The following is a 22,850-nucleotide window of genomic DNA, read 5'->3' as shown; positions in this document are numbered from 1 at the left end:
TTCATTGTATGCTCTCGACCATTTCCTACCCTCTTTCTTTTCAGTGAAATGCCATTTTTATTTGAAAGAACAGGGCAAAACAATCATCCCAATTGGAGTAGTATTTGGTACTGATTTTCTTAAACCTGGGTTACTCACTCTATTACATCAAGTGAAAGAACGAGGCTGTTGATTGCTAGTCCTGTGACTCTCACTGTCAAGTCTGCCCTACAATGCTGCCAGACTTACATATGCCATTGTGAACCTCCTATTCCTCAACTTTTATGAGGAATTAATGGAAATATCAATCATTTTTCAGATGTTATACAGTAAATTGCAAGAATCTTTGAGAGATCTGGAGATTACTCTGTAAGCTAATGCTTTTCAAGTATCTAAGCCTGTTGGTGGAAGATCTGTTCACAGTACAAAATAGACCAGTGGTTGTTCATCTAGCAGGCAGTTTCAGATTCTACACTGTAACTAACCTTCTAGAAATAATCACATCCTGAGCTATTTGATGAGACCAGACTTCTCACTACTTTCAGTGAAAATTTATTACAAACTCTGAAGAAACCAATAGCATCACTGGTCTGAATATAACACCTGAAATTCTAAAGTACTAGAAGAAAATATAGGGGGATACTTCAAAACATTGGTACAGGTGATAAATTTTTGAATGACATCCCCAAAGCACAGGAAATAAAGCAAAAATAGGAAGAAGTAGCTAGGTTAAACTAAGAAGTTCTACACAGTAAAAGAAACATAGTGACCAGACTACCTACATAATGAGAAAATATTTTTGCTTAATAACCCATTAGTTTGACAAAGGAATTATAACCAAAGTACATAGTGTATATTAAAACTTAACAAAATAAGTAATCTAATTATTAATGGGCAAAGAATATGAGGACATATTTCTCAAAAGAAGAAATTCATTTTTTGTACGAATTGTGAAAAAATGCTCAATTTCTTTTGCATATTGAAAATGCAAGTCCAAGTACAATGAGTGATCATTTTACCCCAATTAAAATGGCCAACAAAGGTGTGTATGTGTATGTGCATGCACACACACACACACACACACACACACACAAAGAGACAGATAGACAGAGAGACATAGAGATAGAGAAAGAGAGAGACACAGACAGGCAGGCACACACACACCATCACACACACGAAGACACAAGCTTATGAAAAACAGTATTGAAGCTCCTCCAGATACTAAAAATAGACTTATTATACGATCTAGTTACCTCACATCTGGATGTATCTCAGAAAGAAACAATATTAACACATCAGTGAGATAACTGCACATGGATGTTAACTGATATATTATTCAAAAACTAAGATCTGTAATGCTCATCCTAACTCCTTATCAATAGATATGTGGACAAGGGCTACATTTGTATTTATCTGTAGGTATAAGGATGAGTATTAGAATTTAGTTAGAAGTTATGCTGGGTGAAGCTTCTTTTTGTGGTATATGGAGGTTATTTCAGTAAGCTACAATTGGTCAAAATGACCATAGGTACCCAGCCTCAACTGATGCATCTATAATACAACCCCTATCCCTAACTCTCAGGAAACATCAAGGAAAAGGGAAAATTCTAGGAGTCAGAGGATCAGGATGCCTGCTACAGGATTGTGTTTTCTATATAGAACAGGAAATCTATGCCTACTATCTGAACAATATGGCTACCTAAATGAGAAAAATGATAACACCAGTTACCAACAGGGATTGGGGAAATTTCACAAAACCCCACACTTAGATGAAAAACTACAGGTAAGTCAATGCTTACTGAGTGAAGGAGAGTCAGTCTTTCATAAGGATGAGCTCCTTAAGTAATTGTCCAGTATAGACTGTCAGCCCTAAAAATATATACACCAAATGTACTCAATAGTACATTTATATATCTATGTGAGTATGCATGTAACAATAACAGTTACAGGAAAACCAAAATGATAGAGATGATACATAAAAGAAGAAGGAGAATTGGGGGACAAAGGAAGGGAAACAATGTGGAGTGAGGAGTAGAATATGGTAATAGGGGATGAAAGATGATCAGAATGTATACAATAAAGGTGTCATAATGAAGCCCATTAGTTTGTACCATCAACAAATGTTATAAAAATGAAAAGATAGATATATGAATGAAAACTTCCCATATACAGAAGGAAGTACTATAGGTCCTAAAAGTGATAGCCTATATGGTTTGTAGCTAGTGAATGGAACTGGAAGATGCTACGTTAAATGAAGTCAGAACAGAGAAAAGAGTTCCACATATTTCCTCAAGTGTTAAAGCTATTTAAAATGTTAGCAGTGTGCATAATACTAATTATAAGAGGGTGGGGAGGGTAAGGGGATGTGGAGATAGAGAGAGGCTTGTAGTTTGTATACAGTCACAAGCAAAGTGGGTTTTCTGCCACCACGGGGACTATGGTTTATAATAGCTTACAACACAGCTTGTCAATTACTAGGAGTGCAAAAGCAGCAATCACTAAGTAGTGCTGAGGTGGCAATGCGAATTACCTAATTACCTAATTACCTAATGGTCAATAACCATTATAACCATGTTTTGAAACACCACCCTGTGCCTTCGAGGAACTGAACAGCACTGCACTTAGAAAGACAAGAAATAAAGGCAGGTTTGAGGGTAGTAGGAAGCTAAAGCCTGGGAATCCGACAGTGTTATGGGAGAGCTGCTGTTTGTTGCAGTAACCATGGGAGAGAGGTTGCTCTGAATTGGATGCTAATTTACATAAATAAGCAAAACTTTTGTATCTCTCAGGGATAAACACAGATACAGGAGGGCAGAATTTCAAAGAGGTTTGAGCATCGTATTTCTGCATTCATATTTCACTTCAGCCTACTAGCTCTTACAGCTGCTCTCCTCGCCATGTAAGTGCAGAGCAGTGGACTTGAGGGATGTGGTTAGAAGTCATGCTAATGTACATCTAGACTGAATGCCTTTCTCAGTCTCTGGTGGATGCTTGCATGTGCCCTCAGACTCTCATTTGGGCCTGTGCTTGCCCCTTTAGTACGGATCAGGACACAGATGTTCTGATATGAAAGCACAGTCAAAATAATTTAATTACTCATTTAGATGATATTTTTCCTTGAAGATATTCAAGTCTGACACACTTGCAGACTGTGGGTTGATAGGGGAAAGAGGTGAGCACATTATTAATATTAATAATTCATGTCTTCAAGTGATCTTTTGAAGTATGCATAAAATTTCTGAACATTAACTTTGAAAACTATCCTTTCTGGGATGGATTTTATTATAGTTACAATGATTACAGTGATTGTGAAGCACATATTAAAATCTTCTCTCAAGACAGAGCTCTACAGGTAAAAAAGGAAAAAATAAATCACAGGAAACCAGAAAGTGTCCGAAACCAGTCAAGAAGGCAAGTGGCATTAACTCTTGGTTCTTTGTTAACTTACATGTCTTCTTCCAAGTGCTTAGCTTGGCACATCCCACTTTACAAAGATTCAGTGACCTTCAAGTGGTTCTGAAATAGTTCCCATAAATCAGAGTGTATGACAGTGGCATCTAACATGCTGGATGGATTAGGCAATTAACCCTGTGTGGTGACTTAATGAGGCAGGCACCTTGTTTCCCTGGAAATTCTACTATCGTTGACTCTCACTCTGACCTTTCAGTTAAGTTCTAATTTCTGATCAGTACCCATCTTCCCATATTTAGCATTCTCTGCCCTGGAATCTATTAAGAGACCAAGAGTACAGTGTGAATTACTTTAAGGAAGTTAATTACTTCCTTCTATGTTCTGAAAGGTTTGTCTTGCAAAGCCAAATCAACTTGGGTAAGGGACATGGGGTTGCTTTAGTGACAAAATGAATTTAAATGGGTTCATTTTTGTTTTATAACCATGCCATCTTTTCTTACTCTCACTTAGCTGCTGATTAGTCAGCAACACCTTCACCCCCAAACACTCAGTGACCAGAGAAAGAGCCCAATTACAACTTGTTCTTGGATAAACACCTTAGCCTGAACACACAACCACATCCTGACTAATTCACCATCTGCTTGCTTCTCCATGCAGCATCCATATTTATTTACCTCCCTGGCTTTCTCTTTGGATTATAATTTTTATAACAAATGGAAAATTTTATTTACCCAGAGAAACTCTTGCAGGAACTGCTCTCCGGTCAATCCAGAATGAAACCCATGAAAGCATTACCATCAACATGGCTGGGAAATAGGTCTGCAGTACAAAGAAGAAAATATGCCTCCGTAGCACAAAGTTGATGAAAAGCCTGTAGTACCACCCTAAGAGAACAAACAAACAAACAAACAAATAAAAAAAAAACTGGTTACCACGAAACAGGCTTAGCCACACAACCTACTCTTCAGACCGGAAGCTCTCAGAGATATAGCCGGTGATAGCTCATCTCTGCTTACACAGCACACGCTGCTTCTCACCTGCGCTTGGAATTCTAACACTGTTAGGTGACCTAAACTACAGCCTGCTTAAGTACTCACCTGAAAGTATGCTTGCCTTCTAGAGCCTAGCTGGGGAGTGAATGGCAATTACATCGCCTGTATATAATTTTTCACACTTAAATTGTTTGTTTGTAGTATTTCTTTAAAAACAGTGCTAAGGGTGCTGAGGCGGAAGTGGGTGGGTGGATGGAGGAGCACCCTCATTGAAGCAGAGGAGATGGGGGGAGGGAATAGAGGGTTTAACTGGGAAGAGGGATAACATTTGATGTGTAAATGAATAAAATAACCAATAAAAATTTACATAAAAAGAACAGTACTAAGTGATGACTGTGTATCATTAGTGAATAGTCGTTTATCAATTGTTACAAAAGATGAAGAACATTTGACTGTAAGAAAAGATTTGGAGTGTATCACTAGACCTTTGCTTGGGATCTGGAATGCTAAGAATTCAGAAAGAAGGGGCATCTTTAACACATGTTCGGTACTTTGAAGCTTCACAGACTCGAGAGATTTTTTTCAAAAAATGATCATTGGTATGGTTTGTATATACTCGGCCCAGGGAGTGGCACTATTAGAAAACTGGCCCTGTTGGAGTAGGTATTGCCTTGTTGGAGTAGGTGTGTCACTGTGGGTGTGGGCTTTAAGACCCTTATCCTAGTTGCCTGGAAGTCAGTCTTTCACTAGCAGTCTACAGATGAAGATGTAGAGCTCTCAGCTCTGTCTGCACCATGCCTGCCCAGATGTTGCCATGCTCCTACCTTGATGATAAAGGACTGAACCTCTGAACCTGTAAGCCAGCCCCAAATATATGTTGTCCTTTCTAAGACTTGCCTTGGTCATGGTGTCTGTTCACAGCAGTAAAACCCTGAGTAAGACAATCATCATTACTATTTATTATTATTTTGCAATGCTAAGGATTAAAGCCAGAGCACCAGAAATACTATATATATATATATATATATATATATATATATATATATATATCACCATGCAACACTCCTCCTTTCTTAAAATTTTTATGGAGAATTATTATTTGGGGTTTTATTAGTGGGGCTGGTACAAGGGATTAATCGTGAAGGAAGAATGCTGCTCTACCCTGTGGATCAGGAGGGGAAGATGAAGACGGCACTATGGGTAGACTGTAGGCGCCTTTACTCATTACAACAGGTCATTCTACCTTGTAAGATGGTCAAATCATTACTCCAGTCAGTGTAGTAAGGAGTCTGACTTCATCTTTAATCCAAAAATACTGAGAGTTCCCAGGCCCCATTTCTATGTCCCTTTCTGCCTCATAAATAACACACTAAAACCCCCAAAACTATAATAAAAATAAAATAATAATAAATAATTATAATATTTTATGCAAACACATTAAAAAAAAAAACCTCAAAATCTCATTTGGCATCCCATGAAGTCTTTAATCATTGTTATTTGCCATCCCATGAAGTCTTTAACCATTGTCTCCTCCATCAAAGGGAACATCCTCTGTCTTTGCTCTACCCCCAAACCACCATAAAGTTCCAAGCCTATTGCTCCTTTCTGTGTTCTCAGCTCCTTTCAGACCTGCTTGGCAGGCTGGATTGCTCTTTCTAGGAAGCTCATAATGTGAGCCAGACACCCATCATACCTTTATGTGTATGGCATCACTCTTTTGCAATGTGAATTAAATTTTTGGCATGAGTATTGGGGGGGGGGTGTCTTCCATTGCCTCCACTAGCAGAAAGAAATAGAAATAAAGATTGTGAGAAAAGGGCTTGTAGTAATTGGGGTGCCATCCCACGATGTACTTATATCCTGTGCCATCCTGCATACTTACCGTGTTCTGACACTTTAAGGGTTTGGATGGTATTAAAAGCCTCACAGGGAAGATGCTGATGAAAGTGATGATGATGGAATTTCCTAACTAATATTGCTTAAGCATTTCCTATGTGGCCGACACTATCCTAAGTCATTTAAATATATTAGCTCATTTGCAAAAGTGCATAAGGCAAAGGCTGTCGTGAAACCCTCTGGAAGGTGAGGAAATTAAGTTAAGCAATTCCAAGGCTGTGCTGGTGGGAAGCAGTAGACTAGAGTTTTCACTCAGGCAGTTGCCCCTGTACTTTAGCTTTGATAACAAATAATTCCTTGACATACTCCGCAGGGGTAGGAATCTTTCCTTTGTGAACCCACAGGATGCGATTTAGAGGAACACTGAAATGGATGAAGGACCGAAAAACCCTCTCCCACTTGTTAATGTTACTGAGTGGCCATGGGTTTGTGTAGTCAATAATAATAGTGAAAGGATTTTTTATGAAAAAAGCAAGACTCTGTTACAAATGAAAAATAAGTTTTTGCACCTCCAATTTCCAGCTTTTACAAGGAGAGCCACATGTATGATTTTATCTATCTATCTATCTATCTATCTATCTATCTATCTATCTATCTATCTTGTATAGCAATTTGAGGATGTTAGCTACAGCTGGTAGTTATGATGATAGGAATAAAGAAAAATATTTACAATCATTTTTGATGAAGCTAATATTTTTAAACAGAAGGGCACCACATTAAAAATTTATGGATAGTGTGAGGCAGACCTGGTATCTACTCATGAACTGAAATCAGTCTTTATGGTCATCCTTCTGAAACTTAGGAACTAGTTCAATCTGGATACAACTAGTAATTGGATATATGAACACAGACTTGATCTTGTACTTTATATGATTAGAACACATTTTATTCCTTCTTGTTAAAAATGTGCATATTTTTAACAAATTAAGAACTAAAATGTATTGAAATAAAATTGAAACACTCCCCAATCCCTAGCTCCTTAAAAATTTAGAATGCACAGGCACATACAAACATACCTACATGTGTATAAATAATTTCTTCAATAAAAATACGAGTTTTTGTTAAAGAGTCTTCTATTAGTTTCCCTTTTAATTAAAAGAAACTTGTATTATCTTATATAAGGCTATATATTTCTATCTTAGTCCATTTTTTTGTAGGAGCTAATGTTCTACTTCTTAAAAGTATAAACATACTGGAATGTCAAGCCTTCATATTTCATTTAAAAAATACATAAAAACATCTTTGTGGACGAATTTTCTGTGATGTTTTGTCTGATTTTTGACAGGTTCTACAAAGTGAAAAGAAAAGGATAAAAATTACCTAGTATTGATCCTGCCTAGGTGACAAGCACAGAAAGTGGACTAAGTGGAATGATTTAGAGGGAGAGTTAGAAATTGGAACACTTATCCTCTGCATTTAAAGGAATAGTTGAATTTCTACTGAATATATTCATGGATTCTTATGCTTCAAAATCCTAAGAAGTGTAATAGATATAATAGATATAAATTTATAGATATATTGCATATATCTGTATAGAAATACCACCCTTTGATTCCCATGTTTCCTATGTATCAAGTTATGATAACATTAAAAAGACAGATTATAGTCATAATTTATCATGAAGTTACTTTATCATAGAAATAAAAAAAATTAAAACTCATATGTATCATTGTTCATTGTATACATTCACTTATTTAAATATTGGCTTAATTGAACTGAGATATGAAAACATTAAATTCCTGGCATCATTTATAAGACATGAGTAAGAGAAGTAGAAAACTGCCTCACAACAGCTTATTTTTATGAGGTATTATTACTATCTCATGGGCTCTTCAGATTTCTGAAATTCTTTCTGAATTACACATCACATATTCATTTATTCAACAATTTGATTCTGAGAAATCTTCTATGTGCCAGTGATATATCAGTGATGAAGAAACACAAATGTGTGTTATTTTCATATCAGAAAATGCAATGGACATGATTAAAATGTATAACATCGTTTGTTGAATGTTAAAGAATGCAAGTGAACAGGGTGAAAATGACATTTCTCCCAGATCTAAATGGCTGGAGACCCATGGTCCCAGGGATGCAATTCACTTCTTTGAGATTTAAATGTTGGTTGTACTCTTAAGACACTGGCTTCTAGACAGATAACTCAGTATTTGCTCCTCAAGTGCCACGGCCAAGCAGATGGAATAGGATTCCAGCCAAGGCAGCCCTGAGCCCTAGCGCCAACTGTAGCCACATTTTGTAGCCTGAACATAGGTCCTTTAAACCACAAATGATATTTTATCTGCCTAAAATGACACAGAGTAGTACTAGTAACTAACAAGATGGTGAAAACTGTAGGAGTGGGGTGTTTTGGAGGAGGTGAGAAAGAGCCTGGGTCCTAGCTTTAGTGAACAGCCAGATGAGTTTTTAAATCACCTGGAATAAATGCTACCAAATCAGAAACAAATCAGCCACAATGAAGAGTATATAGAGTATTTCTGATTCTAAACTCATTTTCTTCTTAGGGCAACAGTACATCTTGTTAAATCAGTTGTGTCAGTTGATTTTTGTTGAGCATCTACCATATACCAGGCATATTCTAGGATCTGGGGAGAGACGGTTAACAAGGCAAATAGTTTCCTGTCTTTTTCCAAAGAGAATTAGGTATTAGACAACAAGCCATCTATTTCAGCTGGTAGTATGTTCTGTGAAGACAGAGGGAGATGGGAAATAGTGAGGAGGGAGGCTTAGTTTAGAAAGGCTCATTATTAGGATGTCACTCTTTGGGAAGATGTTTTACAAAGTTCTGACTAAAGCAGGCGGTTGGTCATGAGATGGGCAGGGACAGAGCAAAGCCACACAGAAGAAATGAGATGAGAGTGTCTGAGAACAGGAGGTAGGAAGTAGAGGGCAATGTGATGGAGGACCATAGATTAGGGTGAAGTCGGAGCAGCACACAGGATGTAGATCATGTTGAGAAACCTAACTTTGCTTCTAAATGGGATGGAAAACCACTGAAAGGTTTTGGTCTGGAAAGGGTTTTGAGCAGTGATTTCCTTATTGCAAAGAACACTCTATATGTTCTACTAAGTGTAGAGTGGAGAGGCCAAGAATACAATTAAGGCATCTTGTTGAAAGGGTTGGCACAATGGGGAGAGAAAGAGGTTTACTTCACAAACAGTAGGTGCTCAATAGTTGTCAAAAATTCTCTGCACCTAGTGCTGTACCTGTGCTGCTATAGAAAGCCAGTCCACTGGATGCGCTGAACTCCTCGATGAAGAACTGAGAAAGCGAAATGTGCTCTTCCGTGTTTAAGGACTTGTTGCCGCGTTTCCAGTACAGCATTAGGTCCTCTTCGTTATAGGCATCTAAGATAACACAGACGACTCCTTGTGTTAGAAGTTAGGTGAGGTCTGTAGCCATGTTTTATACAGTTCTGAAACCCCAGCTCCTGGTTCAATGTCATTCATGTAGTATGTATTGAAAGATATTTTCCAAGGGACTGAACAAACGCATGCTTCAAAAAAGAGACAAAACAAAATACCAGCTCCATCTCCCAACTCTGGAGCCTGAAGACTGGCAAGATGGCGGCATTTCTTTCTCTGTGATGTTTGAAATTTTCCTGTGCCTTGTCTGTGCCCATTCTCATGGAAGATTAAGCCGGGCCTCAGGGCTAGGCTACAGTATTGCCCTCGTGTGGGCTTATTCTATGCCTTTAGGTTTCTTTTGCTGTACCTCTCTTGGATGAAATTCTAAAACAAGGCTTAGTTTGTAAAGGATTTTCTTTTCTTGTGTTATAAACACTTTGAAATAGGCCTAGAAAAGGACAGGTATGTGGGAGGCCCCCAGTGAGGCTCAGAGCTTCACTCAGATGATAACAAAACTGCAGCCAGCTTTTAAGATATCTTATTAAAAGCAAATATTGGGTAACAGTCATTGACAGGGAGCTGGATCACAGACCCCTTACTAGGACTTCGACTAGGGGTCTGTGCTCCAGGCTGGGTTCCTCTGGGGAGCCTATGCACACTTAAAAGAGGATTAGAACTTGTCTAACTATAGAATTCCCAGACTTTCCAAAATGTGTGAAAGATCAGTGCCAATGTTAGGAAAATGCACCCTCTAAAGGAGCCGCCTTTCATTGCTATTGTGAAAAATCACAGAACGTTTAATTACCAAAGCATTTTCCCTTGAATCTTTTTATTCAAAAGACAATCTGTTATCATCATTAGGGAGAGAGAGAGAGAGAGAGAGAGAGAGAGAGAGAGAGAGAGACACTGAAAAGCAGAGCCATGTAATTGGAAAGTCCGCTAAGATGTTTAAATGATTGCTAAGCACGTGCCTATCTCCCCATGAGTGTGTGTTCTAATGATGATGTGGGCTTGTTTCCCCAGGCAGAAAGACTTACAGCTTTCCAGCTCTAGAGAACAGTTCTGAGTGTCCAGAGGAAACCTGCTGAAGTCCATAAAGCACATGGCCGAAACTGTTATCCTGTTATAAGAAAGAGAACTTCCATCATTTACCCATATGGCCCAACTATCGTGCAGCAATGAGACCTCTCATTGTATTCTTGCTTTGTGTGCCTTTCAAGGATAATGAGAAACAGGCCCGACTGTGTTCTGTCCAAATAACAAGAAAGCAAATCCAGAGGGGTAGGGATTGCTTCCAGATTGATGAGTAAATTCATACACTTATTCCATATCTCACTGTTTCCTGCTTAGCTCCCTCTGCATTTTCAGGCTCTCACGATTTTTTTTTTTTTTTTTTAAATTTCAGAAAAATACTTTCAAGTCAGTTGCTTTTTAAGTGGGTCTAAGTTGTTCTGCTTTCTAGAAGATGCAAAACTTAGTCTCCAGAAAAAAGAGTTGAAGGGATGATAATACAAATTTATAGGTGAAAGTTCCCATCACAAAGCACTTGGCAAATTTCCTTCCAGTACTGAGGCGAAAGCCTGAAGCATGCTTAGCAATAGATCCATGTGCATAATACATAATTCAGGCAAAGAACTATTAAGGCAAAGGCTTGCATATTGATGAGTTTTTTTCCTTAAAATTTTATATTCTCCTAGATTTTCTTAGCTCCAGGCAGAAGCTGCTGTGCTATGATCTTACCTCAAAGTGAGACCTGTGGTAGCCACAATAGCAGATCAGAGGTTCCTAAAAGACCCTCAGCAATTCTGCAAAAACAAAGGCAACTGATGCTCCTGCCCGTGGTGCCTCTGAGTTAGTCAGAAGAATAGAAGCATTTCATCTTCTGTAACCTGCATTTTATTGTCAATAGCCAAAGCATCAAGAAAGGATGTGTGTTGATGGTATTGTGTGCAAAAATGCATGCTTAGCCGGCTGTGTCAGAAGGATAGTAGCCTCTGAGACCTTTTATTCTTTATAGTATATTTGAAGAAATAATTGATGAGGATTTTGGCTAGGTGGCCTCAGAACCTAAGCTGGTAGCAGGTGACCTGGTTCTGTGCTTGGACTGGTTCTTTTGTTGGATTGAAGAGCTGCACTCACAACAATTTTTAGCCCTCCTGAGTTTGGGCATCTCCAAGACTACCTCCAGGGTTAAGCAACTCCAGAAAGACTGAGACTCAGTAAAGCCATCATGCTCATGGGTACCACCTGAGTGAGGTACACCGCTCATGGGTACCACCTGAGTGAGGTACACCACTCATGGGTACCACCTGAGTGAGGTACACCGCTCATGGGTACCACCTGAGTGAGGTACACCGCTCATGGGTACCACCTGAGTGAGGTACACTGCTCATGGGTACCACCTGAGTGAGGTACACCGCTCATGGGTACCACCTGAGTGAGGTACACCGCTCATGGGTACCACCTGAGTGAGGTACACCGCACTTTACTATAATGAGGACTAAAACAATAACCAGAAAAGTCTGAGTCCAGGAGAGATCACAGCAAGTTTGCAGTTGTCCTTTCTGGAAAGTGTGACATTGTTCTGTCATGTATATATGTTCCTTCATACAAAAATATATACGCCATCATGCGCTGGGGCCCAGTGAGTAAAATGTGAACTGAAAGTTGACCAGCCAGATGACTTAGTTTCCATCCTTTCCAGAGGTGAGGGTGATACCATGGCCCAAGGAGCCCACCTTAACCACCATGAGTATGGTGGTATGGCTCATGGACACCAGATGAGGAGAATAAAATTGAAAGTTACCACACCAGAGTCTGTCTGACAAGGACCAAACAGACATTAGAATGTTCAAGGTAAGAAGGACCCATAGGTTGCTCTACTCCTCTTTATCCTTTCACCAATGCAACTTTAAAACAGCTGACTCATTAGTGAGATTCTGTTTTCAGTTCTTAGTGACCTTTGACCCTATGAGTCTATATGAAATAGTAGTGTGCACTAATTGCATTCATAGCTTTTTATAAATGTCTGATGCTTAGCTACCCAGTGAATGATGCTTCTAATGAGCAAAGATAATGGCTTATTGTTGCAATAACAAGTGACGACAAGCCTAACACCTCACAATAGCATAAATGCAAATTTTTAGTTGTGTAGACTAGAAGTTCAATCAGTATCATTGGTCCAGAATCACACCTTAAAGACTTTTCAGTGGAAATCCACTTCTACTGATTGGCAGCACTACTCCTTGGCTTGGGATCTCATTGCCAACTCTTCTTTTGTGTAAATTAGATTTCCTCTCCTTTTCTGTTATAAAGATTTTTATGCTGCATCTAAAGCCCAGACAGATAATCTAGGACCATTTCCCCATGATAAGATTGGGTGTGATGGCGCATGCCTTTAATACCAGTACTCAGTAGGCAGAGGCAGGCAGATCTCTGAGTTTGAGGCCAGTCTGGTCTATGAAGAAAGATTCAGGACAGCCAAGGCTACCCAAAGAAACTCTGTCTCTAAAAACAAAACAAAATAAACAAATAACAAACAAAAAGATTTTACTTAATCACATTTGCAAGGATCCTTCCCCCCTCCTCCCCATATAGACCAACTCTCACAGTTTGCAAAGATAAAGACATCAATTTTTTTAAAATCTACAATAGATGCTCTCTCAGATTTCTGGGGCATTAAAAAAAAGCTGAATTGCTTGGATATGCAGTACTCTTTTTAAAACAATTTCTATTTTAAGCCACTCCATATCCACAGAACTCATTTGGATAAAATAAAACATGGCTCATTGAAGAGGAGAAGCCATTCTAGCATTGTGCTAGAATACATGCTTTAACTAACACGAACAAAAAGCAAGTGAGAAAATTTGTGCTAACTTGTGCATTTTGATGATGCCTTCATATGACAATTGAAGGAGCTAACTGGAGAAATGACTTAGCTAATTCAGGCTTCTAATCTGCTCCTTGGCGTGCAGGCATAGGAAGGACTTGGTTGGTAGAAGTAGGTTCACATACCTATACAATTGTGTACCAGACTTTTAAGGATTTCCAGAATTCAGCTCAACTCTATTTATCCTAACAGTATAAGGCCAGAGTGGGAACAGAACAGAAAGCAATTCCTTAAAGGCTGGGTACCATGTGGGTAAAATTACATACACTGCTTGTGTTGCAATCTTCAGCATCATGATTCTCAACAGCAGTATTTATTAGTGGAAAGCAAGTAGTTGGAGATTAAAATACTTAGGTTGAAGTGAGACCCAACAAGTTTGGCTAGATGGCTGTGGTCCAAGAAAGCCAAAGGTCCAAGGGAGCCCTCCTACCTGAGACTGAAGAGAACATTTCCATCGGGATGTACTCGAAGCATGATATTCTCCACCGTTGTGTCATGGATGAAGGATCTTTTAGAATGGACAAAGAAGATATCAGGCACCCAAATCTTTTGAATCAATCTGCGATCAAAGGTCATGCTTTTGTTTGTAGTGCTAGGAAAGGAGAGCCTCTCATCCTTCCAATAGTGCCTGAGGTAAAACGTCATCGTAAAGTCCTGGACACAGAGAAAGGGACCAATGAGAACCAGGGGAGACCGTGCTCAGACCATAACGTCAGCATTATGAACTCACAAATGACCTTACCCTTCGTGGCTTGTATGTTATTATTTGTATTGCAGTTTCAGATAGGATGAAGTTAGTCTCTCATTAATCTTCACACTCCTTCTCCATTCCTGTTTCAGTTTTCTTCCCTTTCCATTCCACCCTCCCTCTCTCCCTTCGCCATCCCTTCCTTTCTTCACCTTCAGTTCCTTACTTCTTTTTTAAACATGGTCCTATTATTACAACACCATCTAGATTTCCACTCAGGATCTATTGCCTTGGCCTCCTGAGTAATAGAACTATAGTATGTGCCACTGTATTTAAAAAAACAAAATCTATGTATTTACCTTTATATTTGTTTTTATCTTCATAGATTCCCCAAATTGAATACATTATGTTTCTACATGAAAATTAACACAGTATTTATCAGTGGAAGGCAAGTAGTTGGAGGTTGAAGACTATGGATGGTAATCACTCAATGCTCGAAAGATAGAAAGGGCTGGGCAGTGGTGGCATACTTTAATCCCAGCACTTGGGAGGCAGAGGCAGGTGGATTTCTGAGTTCGAGGCCAGCCTGGTCTACAGAATGAGTTCCAGGACAGCCAGGGCTATAAAGAGAAACCCTGTCTCGAAAAACCAAAAAAAAAAAAAAAAAAAAAAAAAAAAAAAAAAAAAAGATAGAAAGGATACTGTAAAATGGCAGTTCTGAATGTCTGCATTGCGAAAGAATCGCTTTCGACATGTGTTCAGATGCACACTCCCTAGAAGCAAGCTGTCAGTGCTCCCGGTTCACCATGGCTCTGGGATCTCAGATGGCATTGTGGGCACTAACTGAAAGACTATGGTGATGGCAGATAAAAACCTGTGTCAGGATCCAGTTCTGAATTCCTCAAGGGGCTGAACTGGTTTCATGCAAGCCAGTTGGAAGACTATAAAGAGGGAGGATAGAAACCTGCACTAACATTACAGTAACAAAAAACAAGCAGACAAATATTAAAGAATTTAAAATTTATATGGTACTCAATGTTACAGTTAATAATTTAGTTGCCTGAAAAGAAATTTCTATCTTCATAGACTCCATTGAGTCTGGATATAAATAACGTGTTTTACTTTTCTTAAATATGAATCACTTTTCAAAATTGTTGGCTCGTCTTTGTCTTTCTCAACCCAAATCCAACTTTTCTTGAACTTGTGCATCTAACAGGACTTTGACACTCATTTGTACAAACAAAAGATAAGTATCAGTCATTTCCAAGTAAGTTACCAATTGTTTGTCCAGCTGCATTGTTTTTCTTAGGTTCCATAAGTGTACACTGCGTTATTGCTATAAATTTACTGTGAGGTTGGCTGTGTTTAGCCGTGTATTCGAGTGAGGGCCAGAAAACAGAACCATTCCTACATCAGCGTAACACTACATCACAGGGAATCGTGTAGATTACCGGGTGGACTGGCCGAAGGGGCATATACTTGGAATCATATGCTTAGTCTGATCTAGAGGCCACTCAGAATTAAATTAATACAGGGGGTACTAAGATATAAAGCGTACCCAAAAGCTTCACTTTACTTGGTGCTGGGCATCTGTTAAGAATATTTGTTATAGTCGGGCGGTGGTGGCCCACTCCTTTAATCCCAGCACTAGGGAGGCAGAGGCAGGCAGATTTCTGAGTTCGAGGCCAGCTTGGTCTACAGAGTGAGTTCCGGGACAGCCAGAGCTATACAGAGAGACACTGTCTCGTAAAAACCAAAGCCAAAACCAACCAAACAAAGAATATTTGTTATTTACATACACAAATAATCGAAACGAAGGGAATACTTTTAAGGAGGGCAGAAGAGACAACAAGATGGGGTGGGGGTGGGGGCGCGGGGAGGGTGGCAACTCATTTAACCTGGCTCCAGGGACAAACCTGACTGGTGTTTCAGAGGAATGACAATGGAAAGAGAAACACACAGCGAGGCAGAAACCTGAGGATCAGGTTATCTGGGCTCTCTGCAGGAGGAGGTGCCTTTGCACCTGGGACCCTCTGCTCGCTTGTGGTATGGACTTGAACAGAGCAGCGAGTTGTAGCGTACAGCTGAACTAGGAAGACAGTTATGTGCAGATGAACGAGGAGGCAGAGTTTGTAGTATAGGGCTGGGCCAAGGGTACAGGTTTAGCTAATCTTTGTAGGAGCCTTCTCTGTAGGGGAGCAGTCTTCAGGCTGAAAATGTTGGCCTAGGGATAAGGCAATGTTCGACATTTTCCACGCATACTATTATTATTTCACACGAGAGCGGGAAGGGAAGATTTGCAATTTCCTTGTGAACCCAGCTCCCAGGGAGAAGGCTTTGCCAGCACTCCATGGGTCTGCCGCTCTGGGCTCATGTCAACACAGTTACTTGGGACTTCACTCAGGGCTTCTGCTCCCTGTGGATGCTGGCAGCCATTAGGTAAAAGTGAAGAAACAAACAGGGAAAGTAAGTTTTAGAAAGGCACTGTATTCGGCATGCAAACGTAATGGGAAAGACCACATCAAAACACAGACCACATAAATAAATTAGTATGAAACGAGGGGGTAAGAGAAATCCATCTGAAAACAAAGTACGCCAGTGCTTTTTCATAGAAGCTGGGCACAGCATTAACCACTGTTGCAGTAAAACCTCCCTAATGCTGGAAATCACTTAACGGAACATGTATTCTGAAAGTTACAAAGAAAGCCCTATACATTAAAAAGAGAAAATGAGAAGATGCATCTAACCCTGAAGAGACTGGAGGCCCCAGGGAGTTTAGAGGTCTGGTGGGGTGGGGGTTGGGGTGAGGAGTGGGGACAAACTCACGGAGAAAGGGGGGCGGGGAGGAAGTACGGGATGTAAAACAGTCGGGTGGACTAGGAAGGGAATACAATATGGCTTGTAAAATAAATAAACGAATAAATTAAAAAAAGAGAAAAAGAAACAAAAGATACAGTTGGCGCCATTAAATTATAAAAAGGGCTAAAAATGATAAAACCAGGTTAAAGAAGGGGAAAAGGGTACAATAAAGTAAATAAAGTGGGGTATAGATCTGTGAAAGGGTAAAAAGAAGTCTGATAATAGGTGGTTGTTTTCAAATATTTTCTTTTTAAAATTCACTTTTATTTGAAAATATTTATTTTATTATTTAATAGACATTCCATATATACTCATCCTATGCTTAATTTTCTCTTGTTTTGAAGCTTTTAAATGTGTATTCTCATGAAATTTTCAAAAGTTTCTTTTAGATAGTTGTTAAGTAAATATTTTTGATATATGGTCTATGATACATATATAGTTATTTCTGCAGACATAAGTTATGATTTACTTGTACCTAACAATTTAGTTTTTCTTTTATTTTCTAATATGCATATGCATGTAAAATTATTATGTATCTGTTTTCATATGTGACTAAATAAAATAGTAATTTTAAAAACAAAAATATTATATGAAAATATAGGTATTACATTGGAAAATAAAATATTAAGCTGTCTTATATTTTTATAAAATGCACACAAAATTTCCTGAATTAAATATGATAATGTTTTAAAATGTCCTATCTCCTGATAATAGTTATTTACAGACAAGCAGAATTAATATTAAGCAAAACACCTGGAAATAATCAATAAATCTTGGCCCAGAAGTCTATCATTTTATGAACATGTCCATCACTTTATGAGCAAGGCCTCATGGGTGAGGTTGCATAGTATGCAAACTGTATGGTTGTTTTTCTTACACTCAAGTTTTCAAGTGTGTAAGACTGTGACAGAGAGCAAATATACCATGGTGTTTTACAGGAAGCAGTAAATGAGAAACTGAGAAAGAAGCAGGGGAGAAAAACCAGAAGAGTGTAATGAGAGGGTGGAAGAAGGGAATGGAAGGGAGAAAAGCAAGCACAGCCCCACTGTGATGCAAAGTAGGGAAGGATAAGGACATACATGCCTGGAAGGCTTGTTCAAGAACCAATGACTTCAACCCTATTATTGTATTCCTTCCAGAAACAGATCAATACCCTATGGGAACACTCACCATGTTGACCTCTGAAATGCTGTCGATGCTTTCAACCTGGACATCTATACCCACCGGCACTGGTGAACCTTCAGAAAGAAAAAATGAATAATTTACTGAGAGATGCAGCGTAATCATTTTGGACGTCTTCCAAATTGAGAAAAACCGTTTTTCAACAATTGGAGATGATCTGTTTTTCCCAATGTATATATTTTTATTCATCACTTCACCTATTTTCTACTGAATCATTTATCATACATACATATATACACCCTCAAACATAATAACTAAGGCTCAGGTGATAATAAATGGTACTCTAATCATCATGACTTACTTTCTTGGAAAGTCTCAAAGAATTCCCTGTACAATATTTTATAGGTGTGGTGTTTCCAGTTTTGTCATTTCTTTTTTTCTTTTTTCTTTTTTCTTTTTTTTTGGCTAGTAGAGATGTAGGGAGGAACAATGTTTTGGAAGCATATGGAAGAACATATCAGATTGTGCATTTTGTATGATATTGGCAGCTCTGTGAGTTTTATAGAGTCCTTGGCTTTGGAATATCAAACCCATCTCTCTCCTGCCCCCAGTGTCAGCCTTTTGCTTTCATACAGTGGTTGGCAGCCTAGAGATAGAGTCCTGTGTGCTATACCAAGGATGCAGACCCAGACAGGTCCCCCTGTATGTAGATCAGCAAGCACAGAGGACACTGGGGAAGAAGCAAAAAAAAAAAAAAACCTTAAAACTTGTCTGATGAAGTACACTCAAATAGAAACTGAAGCAATTTCAGACAGTGAGTGGATTGCAAACTCACTGGCAGCTGTGGCTCCCGAAATGGGCTGCCTGAGCCTAGAAAGTATAAATGAAAACCAAGAGAGCCCAGGCCAGACAGCCATTGTACCAGTCTATAGTTCCACTAAAATGGATTTCAATACCCCATCTGTCTGTCAGTCTGTCTGTTTCTCTCTCTCTCCTCTGCCTCTGTCTCTCTGTCTCACTGTCTCTCTGCTGTCTCTCTCTCTCTCTCTCTCTCTCTCTCTCTCTCTCTCTGCATGTATAGAGGGACTGCTTTTAATAACTGTATCATTTACTTTTAGGTGTGAAATTTGATCTGCAGCTATGTTGACACTATCCATATGCTTATACAGAATCACGGCACATATTTCCTTACTGTAGTAAGTCATTCTCATTTAAAGTACATTGCATGGTAGAGTTAAAAAGAACATTCAACTACTAACATATACAGATTAATCCTGCAGAGCTGAGTCCCAGCTGTTTAATCAAGTTGCTGGGGTTTAGATGAGTCCATCAAGAAAAGCTTCCCTACTTGGCTAAAGAATGCCTGAATGCGTTGCATGTGACACACATAAGCATACAACCCAGCAGCCTTCTGGATGCATAATACAGTATAAAACAAGCTAACCCCTTCAACACTCTTCTGGGACCTCATTAATTCTTGATGCTACCTTTATCAGCACCAGATTCCCCTTTCGGTCATTAGCATTTCTTACTTAGAAGACTCTCAGCATGCCGGGTACTTGGCCTGTCACTCAAATATCCTCCTGTCTAACCCTTTATTAATGCCTTACTTGGGTTCTAACTTCCATCTTCCCAGCATATTGGATCAATTAACTTATATGACACTAATTCTATAAATAGCATTGTTTGCTGCAGACCCTGACTATGCATGAGCTTGGGAACAGCTTGGTATTATTCCTTTATAAGGCTCGGCATTGGTGGTTCTGCATTTGCCCTTTATCTTGAATTAATAATCAAAATAAAAATTCATGAAAACATATCATCCATAGCTCTACTTGGCACTTCATGGTGAATAAACCTTCCCATTAATTCTAATACTGTGAGGGAATGAGATTTTGAAAGGTCTGGGAGGGGTGGCAGAATGTCCTGGATAAAGCATGAACACAGAATCATACAGATGAGGATTAGAATACAACTTTATCACTATTATATATTATGGAGTAAGAAGTGTCCCCAAAGTTTGTTTGCTCAACTATAAAATCTGCAGAGAGAAACTCAAAGAGTCCCATTGCAGGTTCCCACTAGTACAGCATGTAAGACTTAATAGGTTTAATTGGACCTTAATAAATTAACTCTACTTGCTCAGTTAAGCAAAAACTCCAGCCTGTTTTTGAAGACGTAGCACACTATTCTTAATTCTACACTGTCAGACATGTAGGTTATCAATACCCTCACACACACACACACACACACACACACACACACACTTGCAGTGATTTCCTTGTACTTGGCCATCCTCTGCTACATATGCTGCTGGAGCCATGAGTCCCACCATGTGTACTCTTTGGTTGGTGGTTTAGTCCCTGGGAGCTCTGAGGGTACTAGTTAGTTCATATTGTTGTTTGTCCTAAGGGGCTGCAAGCCCTTCAGCTCCTTGGGTCCTTTCTCTATCTCCTTCATTGGGAACCCTGTACTCAGTTCAATGGATGGCTGTGAACCTCTACTTCTGTATTAGTCGGGTACTGTCAGAACCTCTCAGGAGACAGCTATATCAGGTTCCTGTCAGCTACCACTTGCTGGGATCCACAACAGTGTCTGGAATTGATGACTGAATATGGGAAGGATTCCCAGGTGGAGCAGTCCCTGGATTGTCCTTCCTTTAGTCTCTGCTCCATAGTTTGTCTCTGCAACTCCTTCCCATGGGTATTTTGTTCCCTCTTTTAAGAAAGAACAAAGTATCCACACTTTGGTCTTTCTTTTTCTTGAGTTTCTTGTGGTTTGTGGTGACAACAGATGCTGGAGAGGTTGTGGAGAAAGAGGAACACTCCTTCATTATTGGTGGAATTGCAAGCTGGTACACCACTCTGGAAATCAGTTTGGTGGTTCCTTCCTGAAATTGTACATAGAACTACCAGAGGACCCAGCTATACCACTCTTGGGCATGTATCCAGAAGATGCTCCAACATGTAAGAAGGACACATGCTCCACTATGTTCATAGCAGCCTTATTTATAATAGCCAGAAACTGGAAACAACCCAGATGCCCCTCAACAGAGGAATGGATATAGAAAATGTGGTACATCTACAGAATGGAGTACTACTCAGTGATTAAAAACAATGAATTTATGAAATTTTGGGGGAAATGGATGTATCTGGAGAATATCATTCTGAGTAAGGTAACCCAATCACAAAAGAACACACATGGTATGCACTCTCTGATAAGTGGATATTAGACCAGAAGATGGGAATACACAAAGTACAATCCACAAACCACAAGAAATGCAGACACTATAAAGGAGCTAGAGAAAGGACCCAAGGGGCTGAAGGGTTTGAAGCCCCTTAGGACGAACAACAATATGAACTAACTAGTACCCTCAGAGTTCCCAGGGACTAAACCACCAACCAAACAGTACATATGGTGGGACTAGTGGCTCCAGCAGCATATGTAGCAGAGGATGGCCAAGTTGGTCATCAAGGGCAAGAGAAACCCTTGGCCCTGTGAAGGTTCTATGCCCCAGTGTAGGGGAATGCCAGGGCCAGGAAGCAGGAGAGGGTAAGGTGGCAAGCAGGGGGGGAGGGAGGGAACAGAGTTTTTTAATTTCTTTTTTTCTTTTTTTTTTTCTTTTAATTTTGGAGGGGAAACTGGAAAAGGAGATATCATATGACATGTAAATAAAGAAAATTTCTAAATAAAAAACAATTTTTAATGCAGGTAGATTAATTAGGATTTAGTAGAACCATCTATATATTTCTATAATGTCTTTACAATACATTGCACAATGTGTCTTCTCATATCTTTGCAGGCACTCCATAGGTACCAGAACATGGATTTTTAGCTCTATCTGACCTCTCTATGAACTTATGTGGAAATATAAGAAGGCTTGTTTGAAATTCCAAGCCAGGTGGTGGTAGGGACAGAAACAAGTCCTTCTGACTCCCAGGCTTCTTGTGTGACATTCAGAGCCCGTAAGTGGCTTTGATAATGCTGGCTTTTGTCTCATCTCAGCAGCCAGAATCTAGGTGCTGAATTGACTTTCTAGAGACAAAGGAATCATCATCAGAGAGAATGAAGCACAAAGTCCTTAGTTATAGGAGACATAGTGGGTGGGAAAACATAAATAAAGAAAATGAGCTGCAATTTATAACCCAAGTTAAACAAAAAGCTCCCTAAATTTACATTCTCCTGTTTCCACATAATGAGTCAATTAATCTTCTAATGCTTTATAAAAGTAAAAAAAAAAAAAATAAAAATAAATAAAAACCACCCTGGTAGCAGCTGGTTTTAATGTTAAACCTAATTAGGAAAACACATTAAGGCAAGAGAAGTGCTGAAGTTACATTTAGCTTGAGAGGAGAGAAGTATGTTTGTGAGTTTGTGCTTGTGGACAAGTAGAAAGGAAGCGACATAAATTCAAGCTTGTCTTTTGCATCCCAAAGGAAGGCAGCCATCTGAGAATGGAGAAATGGGTCACCGCGGAAGGCACTGTTCTGTTCAAACAAAGCAAATTGAAGACTGGTTTCATGGAGCTGATAGACTGGCATATCTGATTGAATTGATGGATTTTTCCCTCTGGAATGACTGAATAAGCCACCTGAACACCATTTAACCCAGCCTATTATCACCAAAACAAAACACAAACAAACAAAACAAAC

General features: G+C 39.3%; 1 protein-coding gene across 1 annotated transcript in view; it reads right to left on the bottom strand.

Annotated features, from left to right (window-relative positions):
• Gabrr3 (gamma-aminobutyric acid type A receptor rho3 subunit) overlaps nt 1-22,850 on the bottom strand; it is a 55,379-nt gene that overhangs the window by 17,519 nt on the left and 15,010 nt on the right. Inside the window, exons 3-7 of the mRNA XM_031364733.1 lie at nt 18,247-18,314; nt 13,960-14,183; nt 10,678-10,760; nt 9,500-9,640; nt 4,122-4,274 (exon numbers count right to left, since the gene is read on the bottom strand). Coding sequence (XP_031220593.1) covers nt 4,122-4,274; nt 9,500-9,640; nt 10,678-10,760; nt 13,960-14,183; nt 18,247-18,314 — 669 coding nt within the window. The remainder of the gene's footprint in view (nt 1-4,121; nt 4,275-9,499; nt 9,641-10,677; nt 10,761-13,959; nt 14,184-18,246; nt 18,315-22,850) is intronic.

The sequence above is a fragment of the Mastomys coucha genome, unplaced genomic scaffold (assembly GCF_008632895.1).
Source record: "Mastomys coucha isolate ucsf_1 unplaced genomic scaffold, UCSF_Mcou_1 pScaffold12, whole genome shotgun sequence".
NCBI lineage: Eukaryota > Metazoa > Chordata > Mammalia > Rodentia > Muridae > Mastomys > Mastomys coucha.
The sequence above is the reverse complement of the archived record's forward strand: the minus strand, read 5'-3'. Positions and strand labels throughout refer to the sequence as shown.